The 20,518-nt window shown below is 41.3% G+C and overlaps 2 protein-coding genes across 2 annotated transcripts in view; both read left to right on the forward strand.

Moving 5' to 3' along the window:
* Positions 1 to 16,330, forward strand: part of LOC100384203 (uncharacterized) — a 130,851-nt gene extending 114,521 nt beyond the window's left edge. Inside the window, exons 22-35 of the mRNA XM_035967069.1 lie at positions 91 to 416; positions 510 to 647; positions 735 to 883; positions 10,329 to 10,400; positions 10,587 to 10,713; positions 11,384 to 11,452; positions 11,563 to 11,618; positions 12,177 to 12,231; positions 12,357 to 12,393; positions 12,483 to 12,979; positions 13,093 to 13,233; positions 13,327 to 13,475; positions 15,268 to 15,336; positions 16,000 to 16,330. Coding sequence (XP_035822962.1) covers positions 91 to 416; positions 510 to 647; positions 735 to 883; positions 10,329 to 10,400; positions 10,587 to 10,713; positions 11,384 to 11,452; positions 11,563 to 11,618; positions 12,177 to 12,231; positions 12,357 to 12,393; positions 12,483 to 12,979; positions 13,093 to 13,233; positions 13,327 to 13,475; positions 15,268 to 15,336; positions 16,000 to 16,066 — 1,952 coding nt within the window. The 3' untranslated portion in view covers positions 16,067 to 16,330. The remainder of the gene's footprint in view (positions 1 to 90; positions 417 to 509; positions 648 to 734; positions 884 to 10,328; positions 10,401 to 10,586; positions 10,714 to 11,383; positions 11,453 to 11,562; positions 11,619 to 12,176; positions 12,232 to 12,356; positions 12,394 to 12,482; positions 12,980 to 13,092; positions 13,234 to 13,326; positions 13,476 to 15,267; positions 15,337 to 15,999) is intronic.
* On the forward strand, positions 209 to 16,316 carry LOC100273540 (uncharacterized). Its single transcript, NM_001147958.1, has 14 exons — positions 209 to 416; positions 510 to 647; positions 735 to 883; positions 10,329 to 10,400; positions 10,587 to 10,713; positions 11,384 to 11,452; positions 11,563 to 11,618; positions 12,177 to 12,231; positions 12,357 to 12,393; positions 12,483 to 12,847; positions 13,093 to 13,233; positions 13,327 to 13,475; positions 15,268 to 15,336; positions 16,000 to 16,316. The coding sequence occupies exons 1-14, from the start codon at positions 384 to 386 to the stop codon at positions 16,064 to 16,066; spliced, it is 1,527 nt and encodes a 508-aa protein (NP_001141430.1). The 5' UTR covers positions 209 to 383; the 3' UTR covers positions 16,067 to 16,316.
* Positions 16,331 to 20,518: the final 4,188 nt, after the last annotated feature.

The following is a 20,518-nucleotide window of genomic DNA, read 5'->3' on the forward strand; positions in this document are numbered from 1 at the left end:
TGCTTATGATTCGGTTCATAACACTCTGCATTTGTCGTTGCATATCATCGGCAATATAACATTACTATATATTCTCCTTGTTTCATGCAGTCAGATTGGCTAAATTTATAGCCCGCAAGCAATGGGTTATTGCGGGTGCTACTAGTGGATTCATCTTCGTCTATGATTATGACTCAAAAAAGGAAATAATACACGTTTTGTGTAACCACACAGAACCCATCAAGTCTTTGGCTATTCACGGAACTGAGCCCCTTGTGCTGTCAGCATCCGTGGATGGCAAAATTTTGCTGTGGGACTATGCAAATGACTGGCATTTGATTAAAACATTTGATGCGAGAAGTCAACGTTTGGTGCAAGTCGCGTTTAATCCAAAGGACACCAATATGTTTGCTAGTGCTCAGGGCAAAACAGTAAAGGTTTGGATTTCATTTCATGTATATATATACCAGGCCACTGTGAGTTGTGGAAGTTCGATCATGTTAACATATGTTATACATTTGAAACTGCAGATTTGGGATCGCCAGCATGATGAATGCCAATACAAATTAGATGGGCATTCACATCAGATCGAGTGTTTTGATTACTTTAGTGGTGGTGATTTTGATAAGCTATATATAGTCACCGGCTCTCAAGATAAAACTGCCAAGGTATAGCACAATCACTATGGAATAATACACCGGCTCTTGATCACAATTATTAGTTAAATGTGGATTGCTTCTGTTTCGACTTATTAGATCTGGGACTGCGAGAATGCGGGCTGTGTCCAGACACTGGAAGGACATGCAGGTCCCGTTAGAGCTGTCTGTTACCATCAGAATCTCTCGTTATTAATTACAGGGTGCTCTGACGGATCAATTCATCTATGGAACTCCACTACCTTCAGGTAATATATATAAACACTGATGTACTCCCTGAAACATACACTGTGCCTGCAGATCTTATCAATGATGAATTACAGTATCCTTGCCTATACTATGTATGCGTCTAGCAAGGATTACTTCCATTCTAAATTATAAGATGTTTTGTTTTTCTAGAAGTATAACTTTTTGCTATGCATTTTAAATAAGCATGCATTTAGATATACACTATGTCTAGATACATAACAAAAATAAACTATACTATGCAGCATTTAGATATACACTATTTCTAGATCATCAACATCAATATAGTCTTTTAGTCCCAAGCAAATTAGGGTAGGCTAGAGTTGAAACCCAACAAGAAGTCACCAAAAAGAGAAAGAGAAAGGGGAGGGGGGAAAGCTTTTGAGAGCACTAAAAGGGAACAGGCCTAATCACGGTTCGGCACGTGGATAGCTTCTTTCCAAGCACTTCTATCCAAACACAACTCCATTGGGATATTCCATTCCTTCAAGTCCCTTTTGATTGCCTCCTCCCATGTCAAGTTTGGTCGTCCTCTGCCTCTCTTCACATTATTGTTCTGTCTTATGATGTCTCTGTGCACCAGTGCCTCTGGGGGTTTCTGGTGGACATGCTCAAACCATCTCAATCGGTGTTGAATAAGTTTTTCTTCAACTGGCGCTACTCTTAGCCGATCGCGAATGTCATCGTTTCTCACTCATTCCAATCTTGTGTGCCCACATATCCAACGCAACATACGCATCTCTGCGACACTTAGTTGTTGGATATGTCGTCTCTTAGTAGGCCAACACTCAGCCTCATATAAAATAGCAGGCCTAATCGCCATCCTGTAGAACTTGTCTTTCAACTTCTATGACACTCTCTTGTCGTATAGGACTCCCGATGCTTGACATCATTTCATCCACCCCTCTTTGATCCTATGGCTAACATCTTCATCAATATCACCATCTCTCTGTAGCCTTGATCCCAAATAACGGAAGGTGTCCTTCTTTGGTACTACCTGGCCTCCCAAGCTTACATCTCCATCCTCATCATTTGTAGTACCAAAGTTAGATCTCATATACTTGGTTTTGGTCCTGCTAATTCTAAATCCTTTTGACTCTAGGGCCTGATGTCATAACTCTAGCTTTCTATTTACTACTTTCCGGCTTTCATCTACTAGAACTACATCGTCAGCGAAAAACATACACCAAGGGATATCTACGTGTATGTCCCTCGTGATCTCATCTATCACTAAGGCAAATAGATAAGGGCTCAAAGCTTAACCTTGATGTAGTCCTATGTTAATCAGGAAAATATTTGTATCACCATCAGTTGTTCGAAAGCTAGTCACAACCTTGTCATATATGTCCTTAATGAGCGTAACATACTTTGTTGAGATTTTATGTTTATCCAATACCCACCACATGATATTCCTAGGTGTTTTATCATAGGTCTTTTCCAAGTCGATAAAACCATGTGCAAGTCTTTCTTCTACTCCTTATACCGCTCCATGATCTGTCTTATTAAGAAAATTGCTTCCATGGTTGACCTTACAGACATGAATCCAAATTGATTCATGATGATATGCGTCATTACTCTCAGATGATGCTCAATAACTCTCTCCCATATCTTCATATTGTGTCTCATGAGCTTAATCCCTCGATAATTGGTACAACTTTGAATATCTCCCTTGTTCTTGAATATTGGTACTAATATACTCCTCCATTCATCGGTCATCTTATTTGATCGAAAAAATACGGTTGAACAATTTGGTTAGCCAAATGATAGCAATATCCCCAAGGCATTTCCACACCTATATTGAGATACCATCCGGGCTCATCGCCTTGTCCCTTTTCATCCTATTTAAAGCTTCTTTGACCTTTGATTCTTGGATCCTGCGTACAAAGCATCTATTTAAATCATCAAAGGAGTCATCCAATTGGGTGTCCATAGTCTCATTCTCACCATTGAAAAGATTGTCAAAATATCTCTGCCACCTATGTTTGATGTCTTGTCCTTTCACTAAGAGTTGATCCATCTCATCCTTAATGCATTTAACTTTGTCCAATGAAAGGTCTTCCCCAACTCTTGTTAAGCTTGATCACTTGTTTTGCACGGCTTGCTGGGAACAACTCTACCCGGACTGTATTATACGCAGCAATGCCACAAGGCTTTCAGATCATTGCCCTTTAACTCTCAGTCTCAAAGAAGATTTTAAGGGAAAGCGCAGATTTCACTTTGAAAGTTTCTGGACTAAGATTGCAGATTTCTTAGATGTGGTGGCTAATTCTTGGGTGCAGCCAGTTCAGACCTCCTGCCCTCTAAAGTGTATATCCTTGAAGCTTCGTAGATTGGCTAGGTCCTTGCAGTCCTGGGGGCACAAGAATGCAGGCAATGTGAAATCCCAATTGGCTTTAGCAAAGGAAATCCTTCACAGACTCGAGATGGCTCAGGATAGCAGGTTGTTGTCTTCTGAGGAACTATGGCTCATGAAGAGGCTTAAGCAACATAGTGTAACACCATAAAAACCATCAATTAAAAATAATGAATTTAGTTATTATATTAATTAGGATAATAATTTTGTTTTAAGTGTTTAATTATTTATTTGCATTTTGATCATTTTCTTTGTATGCGCTTGATTGATTGTCGGATGTTTATTATCAATTCTTTTTAAAGAAAAACCTAGTAAATAATATAATAATTAAATAATATATTAGTTATTACTCTAAAAACAAGTATCTTATTTATAAATAGTTTTGGTGTATTTCTTATGAATTTTTGAGCTATTTAAAAATACCTTTCGGAATTAGAAAAAAAAACAAACCCTAACCCTAGGCCCACTAGGGGCCCATTAACTCCACGCTCGCGCGCCCCCTGCTGGCTCTCCAAGTCGCCGCCGCCGTGTCTACCCCCTCTCCTCTATTCTCTCTCTCCCTCCTCTCCCCTCACCTCTCTAACGCACACAGCCGCCAGGGCGCCCTCGCTTCTCCCTTGCACGCGCGCCGCTAGGCGCCCTGCCCGCGACCCCGAGCCGACCGAGCCGCCCTCCCTTGTGCCAGAAGCCACCAGCGCCTCCAGCCCGCGCCCAGCGCGCCCGGCCGCGACTCCGACCTCGCAGCGCCCCGTGCCAAGGCGTCGCGCCAGGAACCGACGCCCACCCGCGAGCCCGACGCAACGAACGCGACCGCACCGAGCCAGCCGCTACGACGCCCGCGCGATGCAAGCCCAAGCCCGCACGTCCGTTGATTACTCGTCGTTAATGGAGCATGAACTCGTCCGTTACTCCCTCTCCCATTTCTCCCCATTATGAGCAGAAAACCGACGCCATCATTGGCCAGTGAAGGCCGCCGGCGCCCCATGACCTCCCTGGCGTCCTTTCCCCTCTCCCCTCCCTCTCTCTATAAAAGGGACAGCAGAGCTCTCTCCCATCCTCCCTACCCGAGTTCTCTCCCATCCTCCCTACCCGAGTTCTCTCCCATTCCTCGCACTCTCTCGCTCGCCGTTCGTCGCCGGAGTTTGTCGTTCGTCGCCGGAGCCGTGGAGTTCGCCGGAGCTACGCCATCCGCCGTCCGTAGTCAAGCCCCTGCTCTTCTCCATCCGGCCGAAACCCGTCGATCCATCCCCGTCACACGCACGAACCAAGGTTGAAGACGAACCAAATTATTTTGTGTATTTTATAAAAGTACTTGTTGATTCGATTCATGAGTTGTATATTTTGTTTGTTGTAATATAAACACGTGTGATTCGCAATTTATATGTATGTGCGTTGTGGAATTCTTGGTAGAGATATGCGATCGTTAGTACACCGTTATATTTCATGTTAGTCGTGGCGTTGATTTTTGGATTAGAAAGAGATGACAAAATTTAGTAGTCACACGTTGGTGATAAAAACAATAGATAGGAATTTTTGTAGGTAGATTTGGTCGCAATAAACTTAGAAACTATTTGGAGAATTATAGGTGCATTTTAAATGGATTTAGAAAAATGGTATAGAACGCATGTCATATGAATAATATAGGATTTCTAGATGATTTAGCTAATTATTTTATTAACATTTTCTTGTTATAAAGAAAGGAGAAAATATCACCGGTAGTGTGGAAAATAGATTTTTGCTAGTTAAATAATCATGTTTGCAAATTTAGCACTTAAATTTTTAGAGTACTAGTTTATGTCAAATAATCTCGCTTGTGTTAGAAAATGTTCAATTAGTAGTCTATAAGGATTTTTAGAATGTTATATTCATTCTTGGCTATACTAAATAATTTGAGTTAGAAATAATAAAAGGTATTAATTTATTTATTAGTATTAAAAGATGATAATTATCATTAATTTCATTGATGATGTTAAATTATATTAATACTAGTTAAAACTGTGTTTATTGCACCCGCTCATAAATTCACCATTTAGGACTCACAATAATAGATATAATTGAATTAATAAGTATTTACGCGTTTAGGACGTATTTAAGGCGTGATAAGTGCGATGTGTGTTTATTTGTGTATTGGTGTATGTTTATGTAATGGTGCATGTTTATTTATTTGTGTATGTTTTATTTTTGTATGTGCGCTATGCGACTCTATTAGAAGCCGACCGTGTGGTAGAGGATTCGAATACGTTCGAAGACGAACCACAGGACTCGCTTGAGCAAGGCAAGTGGATTCTCCCTCTGCATATTCTTTTTGTACCCAATCATTGCATATAATAATGTTTACTTTTTGATATACTGCATAATTTGATGGGTTTTACCTAATTAAGGATTTCCTAGATTTACCAACTGTATTCCTTGTTTAACCTAGGGAAATAATTAAGCTTTGCAAGATTTATGCTACCGCTCAACTTAATGATCTTAATGTCACTCATTAATTGGTATTAATGTTCCAAAATTTAGATTGGCAATTATGACATTAACCTGATGGTTAAGATAACATTATTTCAAATTAATTGGAACATGGAGTGACCACCCAGGATAACAGTGCAACCACGAGTGCTATCATGGCTCTGGCTTTGGTAATTAGCTCTATATGCTTAGTGCCTAGCAACCTTACCTGAAATATGGGCAAGAGGGGGAGCGGTAGGTGCTGGCAGCCCACGTTAACATGGGGACGTATTCTTGTCTAAGGTACCTCACCCAGGGGGCCACCACCATCGTCTTTAGAAACCTTAGCGGGTTGCTTCGTATTAAGGTATTTTGTGAAAGCCTCATAATGGATCCCTAGCCATTCACCTCGGCAGTGTTTAAGGGTCCGATCAACCCGGGCTAGATGGGATACATGGCTTGTGGGTAAAGTTGTACCACCTCTGCAGAGTGTAAAACTGATATATCAGTCGTGCTCCCGGTTATGAGCGACCTGGACTCCTCACATGATAACTGAACTTGAAGATGAAATTAAATTGAGATCCGATGATCTGCCAATAATTTGCTTAAGTGATTTCACTTAAGTGTTTTTGTTATATTCATATTCTTTTGTAAATTAGATACTTGGGATTCACACTTATTAGTAAGACATGTGTTGTTAAAATGTTGACCAACTAAAATGCTTACTGCTCAACCTTAGCCTCACCTTGTTGTACCTGCATTAATTTTCCCCCACTTGCTGAGCCCCGACCATAAGTGAGCTCACCCTTGCTAATATTTTGATCAGAGGGTGATGCTGGAGACTTTGATGGATATTTTATCGACGAGGAATTCTAAGTCTAACGATATGCCGGTCATCTTCCTGTGGGAGATTGCCCCTGTTATTTATTTCCGCTTTACTTTGATGTGATACTTGTTAAAGATACAATGTTTCAGATGATGTAATAAAGTATTATACTCTCTTTACGCCTTTATTGCATTGTCTTTTGATATATTACACTTGTGACGTCAACATATGTGTGGAAATGGATCCTGGCACACATATGGTATGCGCTCGGTTCTACCCCCTGGAATCGGGTGTGACACATAGTTTGGCTCTTGCTTCCTTAGATAGGACAATGCTCATCTCAGATCCCGTGTTAGATATCTGAAGGAGAGGGATGCAAACACTTCTTTTTTCCACTTGCAGGCTTGCTACCGAAAGAAACGAAACTTCATCTCTAGTTTGATAGTCGGAGATCGGGTGGCCACCTCTCATGAGCAAAAGCATGAAACTTTGAATGAAGTCTATATCAACCTGTTGGGGGTGGCTAAACATAGAGAATTCACACTAAACTTGGGATCATGCCACAGAGACATGGACGATCTAGGTGAATTGGACCTCCCCATCTCAGAGGATGAGGTCCGGTCTGCAGTTTCTAGCCTACCTTCGGATAGAGCTCCAGGTCCGAATGGATTTACCGGGAGATTCTATAAGTCATGCTGGCATAGCATTAAGGTCGATCTGCTTGCGGCTATCATTGCCCTCCATCAAGGTAATTCTCGGGGCTGTGGCTGCTGAACTCAGCTTATCTTACTCCCATCCCCAAGAAGATTGATGCCACAACAGCGGCTGATTTTAGGCCCATAAGTCTCATTCATAGTTTTGCCAAATTGGTGACCAAGATTATGGCTAACCGGTTGGCTCCTCTCCTGCCAAGGTTAGTGGCTGCAAATCAAAGTGCTTTTGTGAGGGGAAGGTATATCCATGATAACTATATGTTTGTTCAGCTTTCGATCAAGTCCCTTCATCGGTGGAAGGTCTCTAGCCTGTTTTTAAAGCTTGACATTACAAAAGCTTTCGATTCAGTCTCTTGGGCTTTTCTCTTGGAAGTGTTGTCCCATCTTGGCTTTGGTCTGAAATGGTGCAACTTAATCTCCAACTATTGGCCTCTTCCTCTACGCAAGTTCTTCTCAATGGGGTCTCAGGTGATCATATTTGGCATCGGGGATCTGTGACATTTGGACACTATAAAAGAATCTAGAAATCTTGGGCATTGCCAAAATGTCGTTTCTTCCTTTGGTTGGTTGCCCATAAGAGATGTTGGACAGCTGATAGATTGGCAAAGCGAGGCCTGAATCATCTAGAGAAATGTCTTCTATGTGATCAAGAGGAAGAAAATATGGACCACCTCCTTGTGCAATGTTCCTTCTCACGAGAATTCTGGTACCTTTTACTCAGGAAATTCGGTCTTCACTCTCTTGCACCACAGCCGACTGCAAACTCCTTCCTGGGATGGTGGGAAGTAGTGGGAGGAGTAGTCCTTGGTCTCACAAAAAAGGGCCTTAACTCTCTCATCATTTTGGGAGCTTGGACTTTATGGAATCATCGAAATAAATGCATTTTTTATGGCTGCAATCCAAGTATGTCCTTAAGTCTCAGAGCTGCTGATGAGGAAAGGAGAAGATGGGAAGTAGCTGGGGCAAAAGGCCTCGCTCATTTAGCTGCACCCTTGGTTGAGCCTCAGGAAGATTTGAGTAGTTTGTTTTTTATCCCCTTATGGATCTATATTTGTATGCCTGTTTTTGGCCTCCGTAAGGAGGTCTGTAAACCTTTGTTTCTATTTTCTTCTGCTTAATATATAATGGGGCACAGTTCTCCTACGCGTTCGAGAAAAAAAAGGTTTGCGTCAGGGGGATCCTTTGTTCCCTTTGCTTTTTATGGATTTGATGGACGTGCTTGGCAGCTTATTCAGGCATGTTGAATCTAGAGGGTTGTTGCATAGCTTGGGGCTGCAAATGTTAGGTCCAGGCTCTCCATGTACGCGGATGATGTGGTTCTCTTTGTCAAGCGTCTGGATGATGATCTGGTTTGTACCAAGTTGATCCTTGACTGCTTTGGAGAAGCATCTGGGCTAGTTGACAACATGAACAAAAGTTGTGCAATCCCTATCTGTTGTGTTGCGCCTGTTGTGCATGAAAGCTGCAGCACCCTGCAATGTGTGTCTGCTGCCTTCCCATGCACTTATTTGGGCTTGCCGATCTCCAACAAGAAACTGCGAAGAAGTGACCTCATTGATTGGGTTGAAAAGATTGCTGCGAGGTTGCCTAACTGGAAGGCATCCCTTCTTAATCTCGCTGGGAGAACAGCCTTGGTTCGTTTCGTCCTCTCAGCCATTCCAGTCTATCTCCTCATTGCTATGAGCGTTCCCAAGTGGGTGATCAAAGCTATTGATAAAATTAGGCGGGCTTTCCTCTGGAAGGGTAGAAAGGAGATAAATGGTGGTAGCTGCCTTGTGGCTTGGGAGAAGGTTACTAGGCCGCTGCATCTTGGTGGTCTTGGCCTCCCAAATCTGCTTTACAGAAGCTGGGCGCTGCAAGCCAGGTGGTTGTGGCTACTGAAAATCGACCTTAACAGGTCCTGGATTGGTCTTGATGTCCCTGTACAGCCACAAGTCAAGGCGTTGGTTGCTATTTCAGTGATCTCCCATGTGGGAAACGGCAATGATACTCTATTTTGTATAGATAGATGGTTGAGCGGGAATTCCATCAAGGACTTAGCTCCAATAGTATTCTCAAAGGTGGACAAGAAGTTGACCTCCTCTAGAACGGTGGCCCAAGCCCTTATTAATGGTCAGTGGATCAGAGATATCAAGTTACCTCTTACTCTGGTTTGAATGCAACAATACCTTCTCCTTTGGGACTCTCTTCGTGAGGTTGTTTTGTCTCCAAAAACTGACCAACATGTATGGAGGCATGAGTCATCTGGGCAGTTCTCTTCTAAATCTTGTTACAATGTTTTATTTTCTGGTTCCATCACCTTTGAGCCATGGAAGCATTTATGGAAATCATGCCCCCCCCAATGCAAAACCTTCCTATGGCTAGCCATAAGAAATAGGTGTTGGACAGCTGACAGATTGCGAAAGCGTGGCATGCCCCACCCGATTGTTTGCCCCCTTTGTGATCAACAGTAGGAGACAGTCCAACATCTTCTAACTACATGTGTTTTTGCACGTCAGTTCTGGCATGGCATTCTATCCCCTTTTAACCTAGGACACCTTATTCCTAGTCCTGTGGAGGCCTCCTTTGTGGAGTGGTGGGGAGGAGTGATCAATCACACAAAGACAAGAAGGGCTTCAACAGTGCTATCATCCTTGGGACATGGCCTTTGACTTCATAGGAACCTAGTTATCTTCCATGAGGAGTCCCCTTCTATTGTGAAGGTGGTAAGATCCTTCCTTGATGAGCTCGCTTGCTGGGTTCTAGCTGGGGCCAAGCAGTTAGGGAGCATTGGTTTGGCTGACCGTGTTTCTGCTTTGTAGACGTCGGGGTCTGCGTGGCAGGTCTCCCTGTCCTTGTGTGTGTTTTAGAAGTGTGTGTTTGTGTGTGTTTGGGTGTATGTTTGTGTTCTGTACTTTTGTCCTTTGTGGGTGTTTTTCTTCTTTCTGATATATAAAGATGCGCAGTCCTCCTACGCATTCGAGGAAAAAAAACTAAACAGCTCTTCAGCTTGAGAATACTTCAGGGAAAAAATAATTGCATGCATTTTTAAATTTTCCTGTATATTACAATTGAAGCCACACCAGACGCATATGTGATTTTTAATAACTTATATGTTACACGTATTCTTCCAGGCTTGAGCATAAACTGAACTTTGCTGACTTCGGATTACTGAGTTCTGTAGCTTGTTTGAAAGGATCGAAAAGGTACATGATGAAACATACATTGTTTTGCATATTTGTATTTCCTGCAGGCTGCAACCACAAAAGTGAAAGGGCAAACAAAATAACCTATACTGCAAATATAGTTCTAGCCTTCTTGCAACTGTTTTTCACATTTATAGTCAACTTGATTGTATGCCTATTTTCATGTGTAACATTTTGTACATATAGGATTGCAATCAGAAGCAGGGAAGGATTAGCACTTGTAGACATAGACATAGAGGACAAGAAGGATAGCGATGTGGAGAGCATCACGACTACTGCTTCCATGAACGACACAGGTCCAATTACAGAAGAGGTGTGTTCCCTAATTAGTTAAGGCTGCATCACATTGAACGAAAAATCAGTTCACTAATCCACATCCTTGGATCAATCCCGGGTCTAAACCGGATATCACTGTTAGAATTAGATTTTGCATAGAGCAATCGACAGTGATGGAGTTTGTTTATCCCTGACGGTTTTCAAATCTAGCACTGACAATAAGATTTCGCTTCTAAGGCTGGACTGAACGGTGGTAACATGGCGGGTACAACCTTTGTTGTAACATGCTAGAAGAAAAACAACGGCAAACATCGGAGTATTACCACACTATATCTGAACAAAAACATAGCATCATAGAGCACGAAAACATCACTGATCATACAGATTATACGATAAAATAGAGACTTCATTGAAAACAAAAAAGTAAACAATTTCAGATATTAACTGCAAGCTACATGGCAAAAGGATAGAAGCAAAGATCTAACGACCAGCAGGTGGGGTATATCAATAAATTTTAAGTCACGCCAACTTTTATTGTATCTGTTTTTTGTGATAACATGAATCTATCTTTTAGCTTTCAACTTGTGGCCTTATTAGTTGTTATTGCCTCTTTTTATCAACATATTATTTAGAAGCTCTATTGCATATTTATCCTTATTCAATATTTTCATTTTATATTTTATTCTAAGATGGTTTCTTAACCACAGAACGGAGTGGCAGCAGACCATATCTCTGATGACCACCTGGCGCAGGGCGTAGTATATGTACATACAGAGGTGAGTCCAACCTTTAATTAATTTGTGCAGTTTTCGCGATCCGTATCAAATATAATTAAACCGCGCCTGGTTGATCTGAAAATGTTCCTACTGTAAACATTCAAACACAGATTATAGGCAAAGTCAATTCAGCATGCACCATAGACGTCCATCCGACAAAGCCATGGTAAGTACATTGATCCGTTTCTCATGCAGATGCGGCTACAGAAATTAAGTTTGATGTATGTTTGCAACTATTCATCGCTTAATTAGGATCCCCACTGAACTGTTGAAATTATTGGGCCAAGCTCATTTAAATTTCAGAATAATTTCTACAAAATCTCAAAGGCCCATTCAATCGTTGTCACATGAGCTACGGTGTCATTGTGTATGGATGGGCAACATTGAGAGGAGTGTTTTACCCCCCGTTGGTCAGAGTTTTTTAAGGAGTGTGGCAACATTGAGAGGAGTGTGGAAACATTAGTCTCACTTTGCTAATTGAGGTGGAGAGGACCTAACTTAAATAGTTAAGTCCTCATATTCTTGCATGTGTAGAGTGAGAGGTAGAAGAAAGAACATGCGCACTCGCCTTGTCGTGCATGGCGTGGGCACGTGACATGCACATGATTGGTCCACCGAATTCGGGGTCAAGCCTTGCCCGCCTGCGGCTTCCTTTTTGCACGTGAACAGCAAGCACTACTGTGTGTATCCAACAAAAGAATATCTTGTCTTTTGAACACTACAGGATGGTCATCACTCAAGCTAACAAGTTTGTTCATGTTTGGGACTACCATACAAAGGCAAGTGATTGCACTCAACTCAGCTGCATGCCAAGAACTAAAGCATTCATCCAACTTAATTTTCTTGTTTGTCGCGCGCAAGAACTAATTGACTTGTGCCCATATACATACATATGTGCTTGCAGGTAGTGGAATGGACGATTCAGATTAAGGGAGCGAAAGGCATGCTTCTAAATCATCGATCCCACGTACCATATATTATATCTGTTGGCAAATAGTTAATATAAAATTAATTGCCGGTTATCATGCAGTTAGTTCAGCTAAATTTATAGCCAGCCAGGATTGGATTGTGGCGGGTACTACCCGTGGATTCCTCCACGTGTACGATTGCGAATCGAGGAAGGAAATACGCCGTCTTTGTGAACACCCGAAATCTATCACGTCATTGGCTGTTGACGATGATGCCCTTGAGCTGGTGCTGTCAGCGTCCATCGATGGCAAGATTTTGATCTGGAGCTACTGGCACTACTATCACGCACGTAGACGTAGTACCTGGCATTTGGAAAAAACATTTGACGCGGGAAGCCAGTGTCTGAAGCAAGTCGCGTTTATTGCTCCAAGTGTCCATCGCAGCAGCAGCACTATCATCGCTACTGCTCGAGACGGAACAGTAAAGGTTTGTGTGTCAGCAACATTACTTCAGTTCAGTTCGTTCCTGAAGTATGCATGCATTTGCTTGGTAGTAATATATTGCAGATTTAGGGCTTGTTCGGTTAGCTCTCAATCCATGTGGATTGAGTGGGATTGGGTGAGTTTAAATCCCAAGCAAGTCAAATTTCTTCTCAATTTTTTCCAATCTCATCCAATTCATATATAACGGGATTAACCGAACGAGGTCTTACTTGGAACCTACTGCTGCAGATTTGGGATCCCGATCGTTCTGACGGATGCCGTGAGTTCACATTGGCTGCGGATTCAGGTCAGATTGTTGAATGTTTCGATTGGTTTAGTCGTGGTACTGATATATACTTGGTCACCGGTTCTCGAGACAACACTGCCAAGGTAATTAATCAAACCGCTGAGGAATACTGCACGGGCGGAATAGATAGATAGATACTGACAATGATGAAATGGGTTTCTTTTCCCTTGATCTAGATCTGGGACATAGAGGATGGGAGTTGTGTCCGAACACTGGAAGGACACGCAGATCATGTTACCGTTGTCTGTTACCATCCGGATCTTTCAATGCTCATTACAGGTTCAAGGGACGGCTCGATTCGTCTGTGGAACTCCACTACCTTCAGGTAAATATAAACAAACAAAAGTAATATCTACCCTATTGTCTATTCATTTTCTCTCTTTGTTCTTTTTTTTTTCTAATATAACATCTCTAATACAAGTTATGATGAACTTATTATTTCATCTATAGATTGTTTCGGTGGCTTTTTATTTGATCTTAATTATTAGTTGATATACACAATTTTTTGCGTCCACCTGCTAAAGCTGAAACTCTTTTGGATATTATACATTCGTTCAAATACCTTTCTTTTGTGTCTTTTCTTTTTTTTTAAAAAAAAAGTAAGCATTTTACGTCATAGCGAGACTACACTCTGCATTATTAATTATTGTGATGGCATAAATATGTGTTTAAGTCAGCACCACACCGCATTAGACCGGAGGTGGATCTTCAAGTTGGACTAAAAATGCCTAACCACTAATGTTTACTTCAAAAGGATTTCAAAAATCCACACAGGCATGCATCCCTTATTTACCTAATAGTTTTTTTAACAAAATTAATAAATAAATCCACGCAGGCATACATTCCTTATTTCAAAAGGATTCCACTAAGGGGCCATTTGGATCCCTTTATTTTGAAGGGAATTAGAATCTACTTAATAAATTAAGCTATTTGGTTTGAAATTTGACGTTCCACCACTTTTCAAAGTTTAGATATAAGCATATCTCAAATTCATTCATAAGATGGAAGAGCGGAAACTCATTTTATGTATCACTAGACTGTTTCTACTATGCAGCTTATAACATGCTCTTTAGCTTGCCCCGCTATAATAGAAATATAGCACATAAATATCTCCATCATATGATTAGTAGTAGTATACAAATATATTCTATATACGTTCGGGTTCTCAGCGTCCCCACCACATTGCAGTTCACCGACATCTTCACCGTCAAGTGTATTTTTTGACTTTCGATCCAGTCTCAACATTTGTACAAGATAAAGTTGCGACTACGGGGGTGTTAGAATCCCGTTTAGGGTTTGGGGTTCTTCTCGTGCAATTACTCTCTCACCCATTTGTAATGGGTCAAGACCAGTTAACTCAAGTATATTAATACATTACCCATCCTAAGATAGGGTTAGAGTTTCCCACTGTATTAGATTAATTGATCTATGTCTAACTTATGATTATATAGAATCGAATTCAATTCCAAGCATCGAAACGGGACGTAATAGTTTTTTTAACAAAATAAATACTCATGGGGTAGAGTGTGTGCGTCTATGCATACATTCGTTATTTAGTATTATTATAATGATGGATTGTCATCACATGTTTAAGAAAATTCATGATGTTATTAGAAAAGGCTTTCCAGTTTCAGAATAATCTTGCGGGGCGTTTGGATCCCTTTATTTTAGAGGAATTAAAATTCACTTAATAAAGTAACATATTTAACTTGGAATGTGACATTTCACCAGTTTCTAAAGTTTAGATGTAAGACTATCTCAAATTTATGGGGTGTAGGATGGAAAATAATTTTATATATTAGTAGAATTTTTTTCTACTCTGTAACTTATACAACACTTTTCGACTGACTCCTCTATAGTAAAAATGTAGCACATAAATATCTGTGATATTTTGCTAATAATAGTATACATATATATTTTGTATAAAACTGAATTAGCTTAATTGATATATGTCTAAATTATTATTATTATAATGGAATTCAATTCTAGTGATCCAAACTGGGCGTGTGGGCGTTGGAAAAATCTCTGTTTTGCATTTTGTGATTGTCACCTGTCTTAAAATATAGTCGCATCGGACGCATATGCACATGTTAATTACTTGTGTCGTATTCTTCCAGGTTTGAGCATGAGCTGAACTTTGACCTCGGGTCTCTGAGTTCTTTAGCTTGTATCAAGGGATCAACAAGGTATAATGATCAAATGCATACTGTTTTGCATATTTATGTTTGCCGCAGCCGCAAAACCTTGCTTTGGAAGGGGAAACTAAAACAAAAAAAATCTGTAAAGAAATCTCCCTATAGATGTATCTTAGGATTCCTGTCCCGAGTGCGTTTGGTTGCGGGACAGCTAGGACAGAGACGTTTCCTGGCGTTCTCTCTTGTCTCTTCAATTTTGAGGGATAATTAGGGACAATACTGGGATAGTCATGTCCTAACTCTTGACCATGAACCAAACAACCTTATTTGAGGAATCGTCTCATCCCGTCTCATCCTGTCATTGCAACCAAACGCATAAGTGTACCATCGATCACATCCGAAGGATTCATTTATAACTTTGCTGCAGTCTAGTTTCATATAAAATTTCAATAGCATGGGCATCCTATGATTTTTCATATTATTTGTTTTGAGAGTTCAACTACCCAAAGAGAGCCTACAAGTGGGGGGAGGGCGGCATTTGATTGAAAATGTCCTTGCCTTTCCCAACTAGAACACTTACCCTTGATCCTCTCCATGGATGAGAATCAGAAGAAAACGTTGTTTCACTCACACGATCGTATTTTACTTGCTTTTGTCATGTTTCCTCTAATTTCAACAATTACATATAATAAATTATGTGTCAACTTTCTGCAGGATTGCAATCGGATATGAAAGAGGTCTAGTACTGGCAGACATTTGCACTCAGGAACATAGAGCATGATCTATAAAGCGGCATAATACCTTGAGAGCGACAGAATAAAATCTAAACATTGATAAAGCGGCAAAAATCCCTGGCAAACATTTGCTGATGCGATGGGATTGCATCCAAACATTTTTCTTGGTAAGCTAATAGACTGCAATAAGTTTTTCCATGGACTTGGGAGGTGTCGATCTGCGGATATGCTTTTGTATGGTTTAAACATATCATCGGATAGAAATTTATACTACTATATTAAAAATTTAATATGGACATCTCGTGCTACTATGACTTTATCCTTCATGTTGACACTCTGTACCCGCTCCACACGTGCTGGGTGGTTCTCCTGCCTCTCTGCTACTGTCCTATGGACCATAGCATCCGCATAGCCAGCTATTGTGCCTTTCCTGCACCTGACCTCGCCCGCGTAGCTACCACCAGACCACGTGCGAGCACTCGAACCTATGACCACTGCTTTAAAAATTTAGGACTAACTATCAGACTACACGTACCATAGTGTTAAGATATAAACAATAATTATATTTAAATAAATATCTCAATACATATTTATATGATATATAAAAAACTGTAGCACTAACCAAAAGAACACATACCTTAATGTTTAGATATAAACAATAATTATATTTAAATAAATATCTTAATACATATTTATGATATATAAAAATTATAGTAAAATATAGACAGATAAAAAACAAAAAGATCCCTTTTTTCCTTCTGACCTTTGGTGCCCGGTGCCCCCTGTTTTAGGACACTAGGAGGGCCTAGAAATCTTTTTTTTCGCGGTCGTGAGACAGCAGCGGAAAGGGGCACTTTGCCTTCTTTCTGTTTGTAGAAAACATTAACATTTGGTTTCCATAGAATACCCTACAAAGTGACACTTATTAGAATCGTGATAGAGTTTATCGAACGTCAAACGTTTCACATAATACTCGCTGAAAGTCGCCTAGAGGGGGGTGAATAGGACGAAACTGAAATTTATAAAGTTAATCACAACTACAAGCCGGGTTAGCGCTAGAAATATAATCGAATCCGCGAGGGAGGGTGCAAAACAAATCGCAAGCGAATAAAGAGTGACACGTGGATTTGTTTTACCGAGGTTCGGTTCTCACAAACCTACTCCTCGTTGAGGTGGTCACAAAGACCGGGTCTCTTTTAACTCTTTCCCTCTCTCAAACGGTCCCTCGGACCGAGTGAGCTTCTTCTTCTCAATCAAACGGGAACAAAACTTCCCCGCAAGGGCCACCACACAATTAGTATCTCTTGCCTTGGTTACAATTGAGTTGATCGCAAGAAAGAATCAAAGAAGAAAGCAATCCAAGCGCAAGAGCTCGAAAGAACACAAGCAAATCTCTCTCACTAGTCACTAAGGCGTTGTGTGGAATTTGGAGAGGATTTGATCACTTGGGTGTGTCTAGAATTGAATGCTAGAGCTCTTGTAAGTGGTTGAAGTAGGAAAACTTGGATGACTTGAATGTGGGGTGGTTGGGGGTATTTATAGCCCCAACCACCAAACTAGCCGTTTGGTGGGGCTGTCTGTCGCATGGTGCACTGGACAGTCCGGTGCACACCGGACAGTGTCCGGTGCGCCAACCACGTCACCAGGTCGTTGGGTTCCGACCGTTGGAGCTCTGACTTCTGGGCCCGCTTGGATGTCCGGTGGCACACCGGACATGCACTGTAGAGTGTCCGGTGCGCCACTTCGCGCGTGCCTGCCTTCTGCGCGCTCTGGCGCGCATTTAATGCTGTAGCAGGTGATCGTTGGCGCCGAATAGTCGTTGCTCCGCTGGCTCACCGGACACGTCCGGTGAATTATAGCGGAGCAAATTCCCGAAGCTGGCGAGTTCCAGAGTCACTCTTCCCTGGGGCACCAGACACTGTCCGGTGTACACCGGACAGTCCGGTGAATTATAGCGGAGCGCCTCTGGATTTTCCCGAAGGTGAGGAGTTCAGCGTGAAGTCCCCTGGCACACCGGACACTGTCCGGTGGCACACCGGACAGTCCGGTGCGCCAGACCAGGGCACACTTCGGTTATCCCTTTGCTCTCTTTGATGAACCCAATTCTTGGTCTTTTTATTGGCTAAGTGTGAACCTTTGGCACCTGTATAACTTATGCACTAGAGCAAACTAGTTAGTCCAATTTATTTGTGTTGGGCAATTCAACCACCAAAATCATTTAGGAAATAGGTGTAAGCCTAATTCCCTTTCAATCTCCCCCTTTTTGGTGATTGATGCCAACACAAACCAAAACAAATATAGAAGTGCATAATTGAACTAGCTTGCATAATGTAAGTGCAAAGGTTGCTTTGAATTGAGCCAATATAAATACTTATAAGATATGCATGGATTGTTTCTTCAATTTTTGACATTTTGGACCACGCTTGCACCACTTGTTTTGTTTTTGCAAATTCTTTTGTAAATCCTTTTCAAAGTTCTTTTGCAAATGGTCAAAGGTAAATGAATAAGATTTTGCGAAACATTTTCAAGATTTGAAATTTTCTCCCCCTGTTTCAAATGCTTTTCCTTTGACTAAACAAAACTCCCCCTAAATGAAATCCTCCTCTTAGTGTTTAAGAGGGTTTTGAGATATCAATTTTGAAATACTATTTTCTCCCCCTTTGGAACATAATAAGATATCAATTTGAAATTTCCAATTGAAAATCATTTTAAAAGGAGGTGGTGGTGCGGTCCTTTTGCTTTGGGCTAATACTCTCTCCCCGTTTGGCATGAATCGCCAAAAACGGAGTCATTAGAGCCCTTATAATTACTTTCTCCCCCTTTGGTCATACATAAAATATGAGTGAAGATTATACCAAAGACGGAGTCCTTTTGCTTTGACTTCATGCTCTCTCCCCCAAAGATGGAGAGTGGCTTGGAGCGATGGCGAAGGATGAGTTACGGAGTGGAAGCCTTTGTCTTCGCCAAAGACTCCAATTCCCTTTCAATATACCTATGACTTGATTTGAAATTCACTTGAAAACACATTAGTCGTAGCACATGAAAGAGATATGATCAAAGGTATATGAATGAGCTATGCATGCAAGATATCAAAAGAAGTTCCTAGAATCAAGAATATTTAGCTCATGTCTAAGTTTGTTAAAAGTTTGTTCATCAAGAGGCTTGGTAAAGATATCAGCTAATTGATCTTTAGTGTTAATATATGAAATCTCGATATCTCCCTTTTGTTGGTGATCCCTTAGAAAGTGATACCGAATGGCTATGTGCTTAGTGCGGCTATGCTCAACGGGATTATCCGCCATGCGGATTGCACTCTCATTATCACATAGAAGAGGAACTTTGGTTAATTTGTAACCATAGTACCTAAGGGTTTGCCTCATCCAAAGTAGTTACGCGCAACAATGTCCTGCGACAATGTACTCGGCCTCGGCGGTAGAAAGAGCGACCGAATTTTGCTTCTTTGAAGCCCAAGACACCAAGGATCTTCCCAAGAACTGGTAAGTCCCCGATGTGCTCTTTCTATTGATTTTACACCCTGCCCAATTGGCATCCGAATAACCAATCAAATCAAAAGTGGATCCCCTAGGATACCAAAGCCCAAACTTAGGAGTATAAACTAAATATCTCAAGATTCGTTTCACGACCGTAAGGTGAGCTTCTTAGGGTCGGCTTGGAATCTTGCACACATGCATACGGAAAGCATAATATCCGGTCGAGATGCATATAAATATAGTAGAGAGCCTATCATCGACCGGTATACCTTTTGGTCGACGGATTTACCTCCCTCGTCGAGGTCGAGATGCCCATTGGTTCCCATGGGTGTCTTGATGGGCTTGGCATCCTTCATCCCAAACTTGCTTAGAATATCTTGAGTATACTTCGTTTGGCTTAGGAAGGTGCCCTCTTGGAGTTGCTTTACTTGAAATCCTAAGAAATACTTCAACTCCCCCATCATAGATATCTCGAATTTTTGTGTCATGATCCTACTAAATTGTTCACATGTAGACTCGTTAGTAGACCCAAATATAATATCATCAACATAAATTTGGCAAACAAACAAGTCATTCTCAAGTGTTTTAGTAAATAAAGTAGGATCGGCTTTTCCGACTTTGAACCCATTAGTGATAAGAAAATCTCTAAGGCATTCATACCATGCTCTTGGGGCTTGCTTGAGCCCATAAAGCGCCTTAGAGAGTTTGTAAACATGGTTAGGGTACTCACTATCTTCAAAGCCGGGAGGTTGCTCAACATAGACCTCTTCCTTGATCGGTCCATTGAGGAAGACACTTTTCACGTCCATTTGGTAAAGCTTGAAGCCATGGTAAGCAGCATAGGCCAATAATATACGAATTGACTCAAGCCTAGCTACGGGTGCATAGGTTTCACCGAAATCCAAACCTTCGACTTGGGAGTATCCCTTGGCCACAAGTCGAGCTTTGTTCCTTGTCACCACACCATGCTCGTCTTGCTTGTTGCGGAAGACCCATTTGGTTCCTACA

This window comes from Zea mays, chromosome 4, assembly GCF_902167145.1.
Source record: "Zea mays cultivar B73 chromosome 4, Zm-B73-REFERENCE-NAM-5.0, whole genome shotgun sequence".
Taxonomy (NCBI): Eukaryota; Viridiplantae; Streptophyta; class Magnoliopsida; order Poales; family Poaceae; genus Zea; species Zea mays.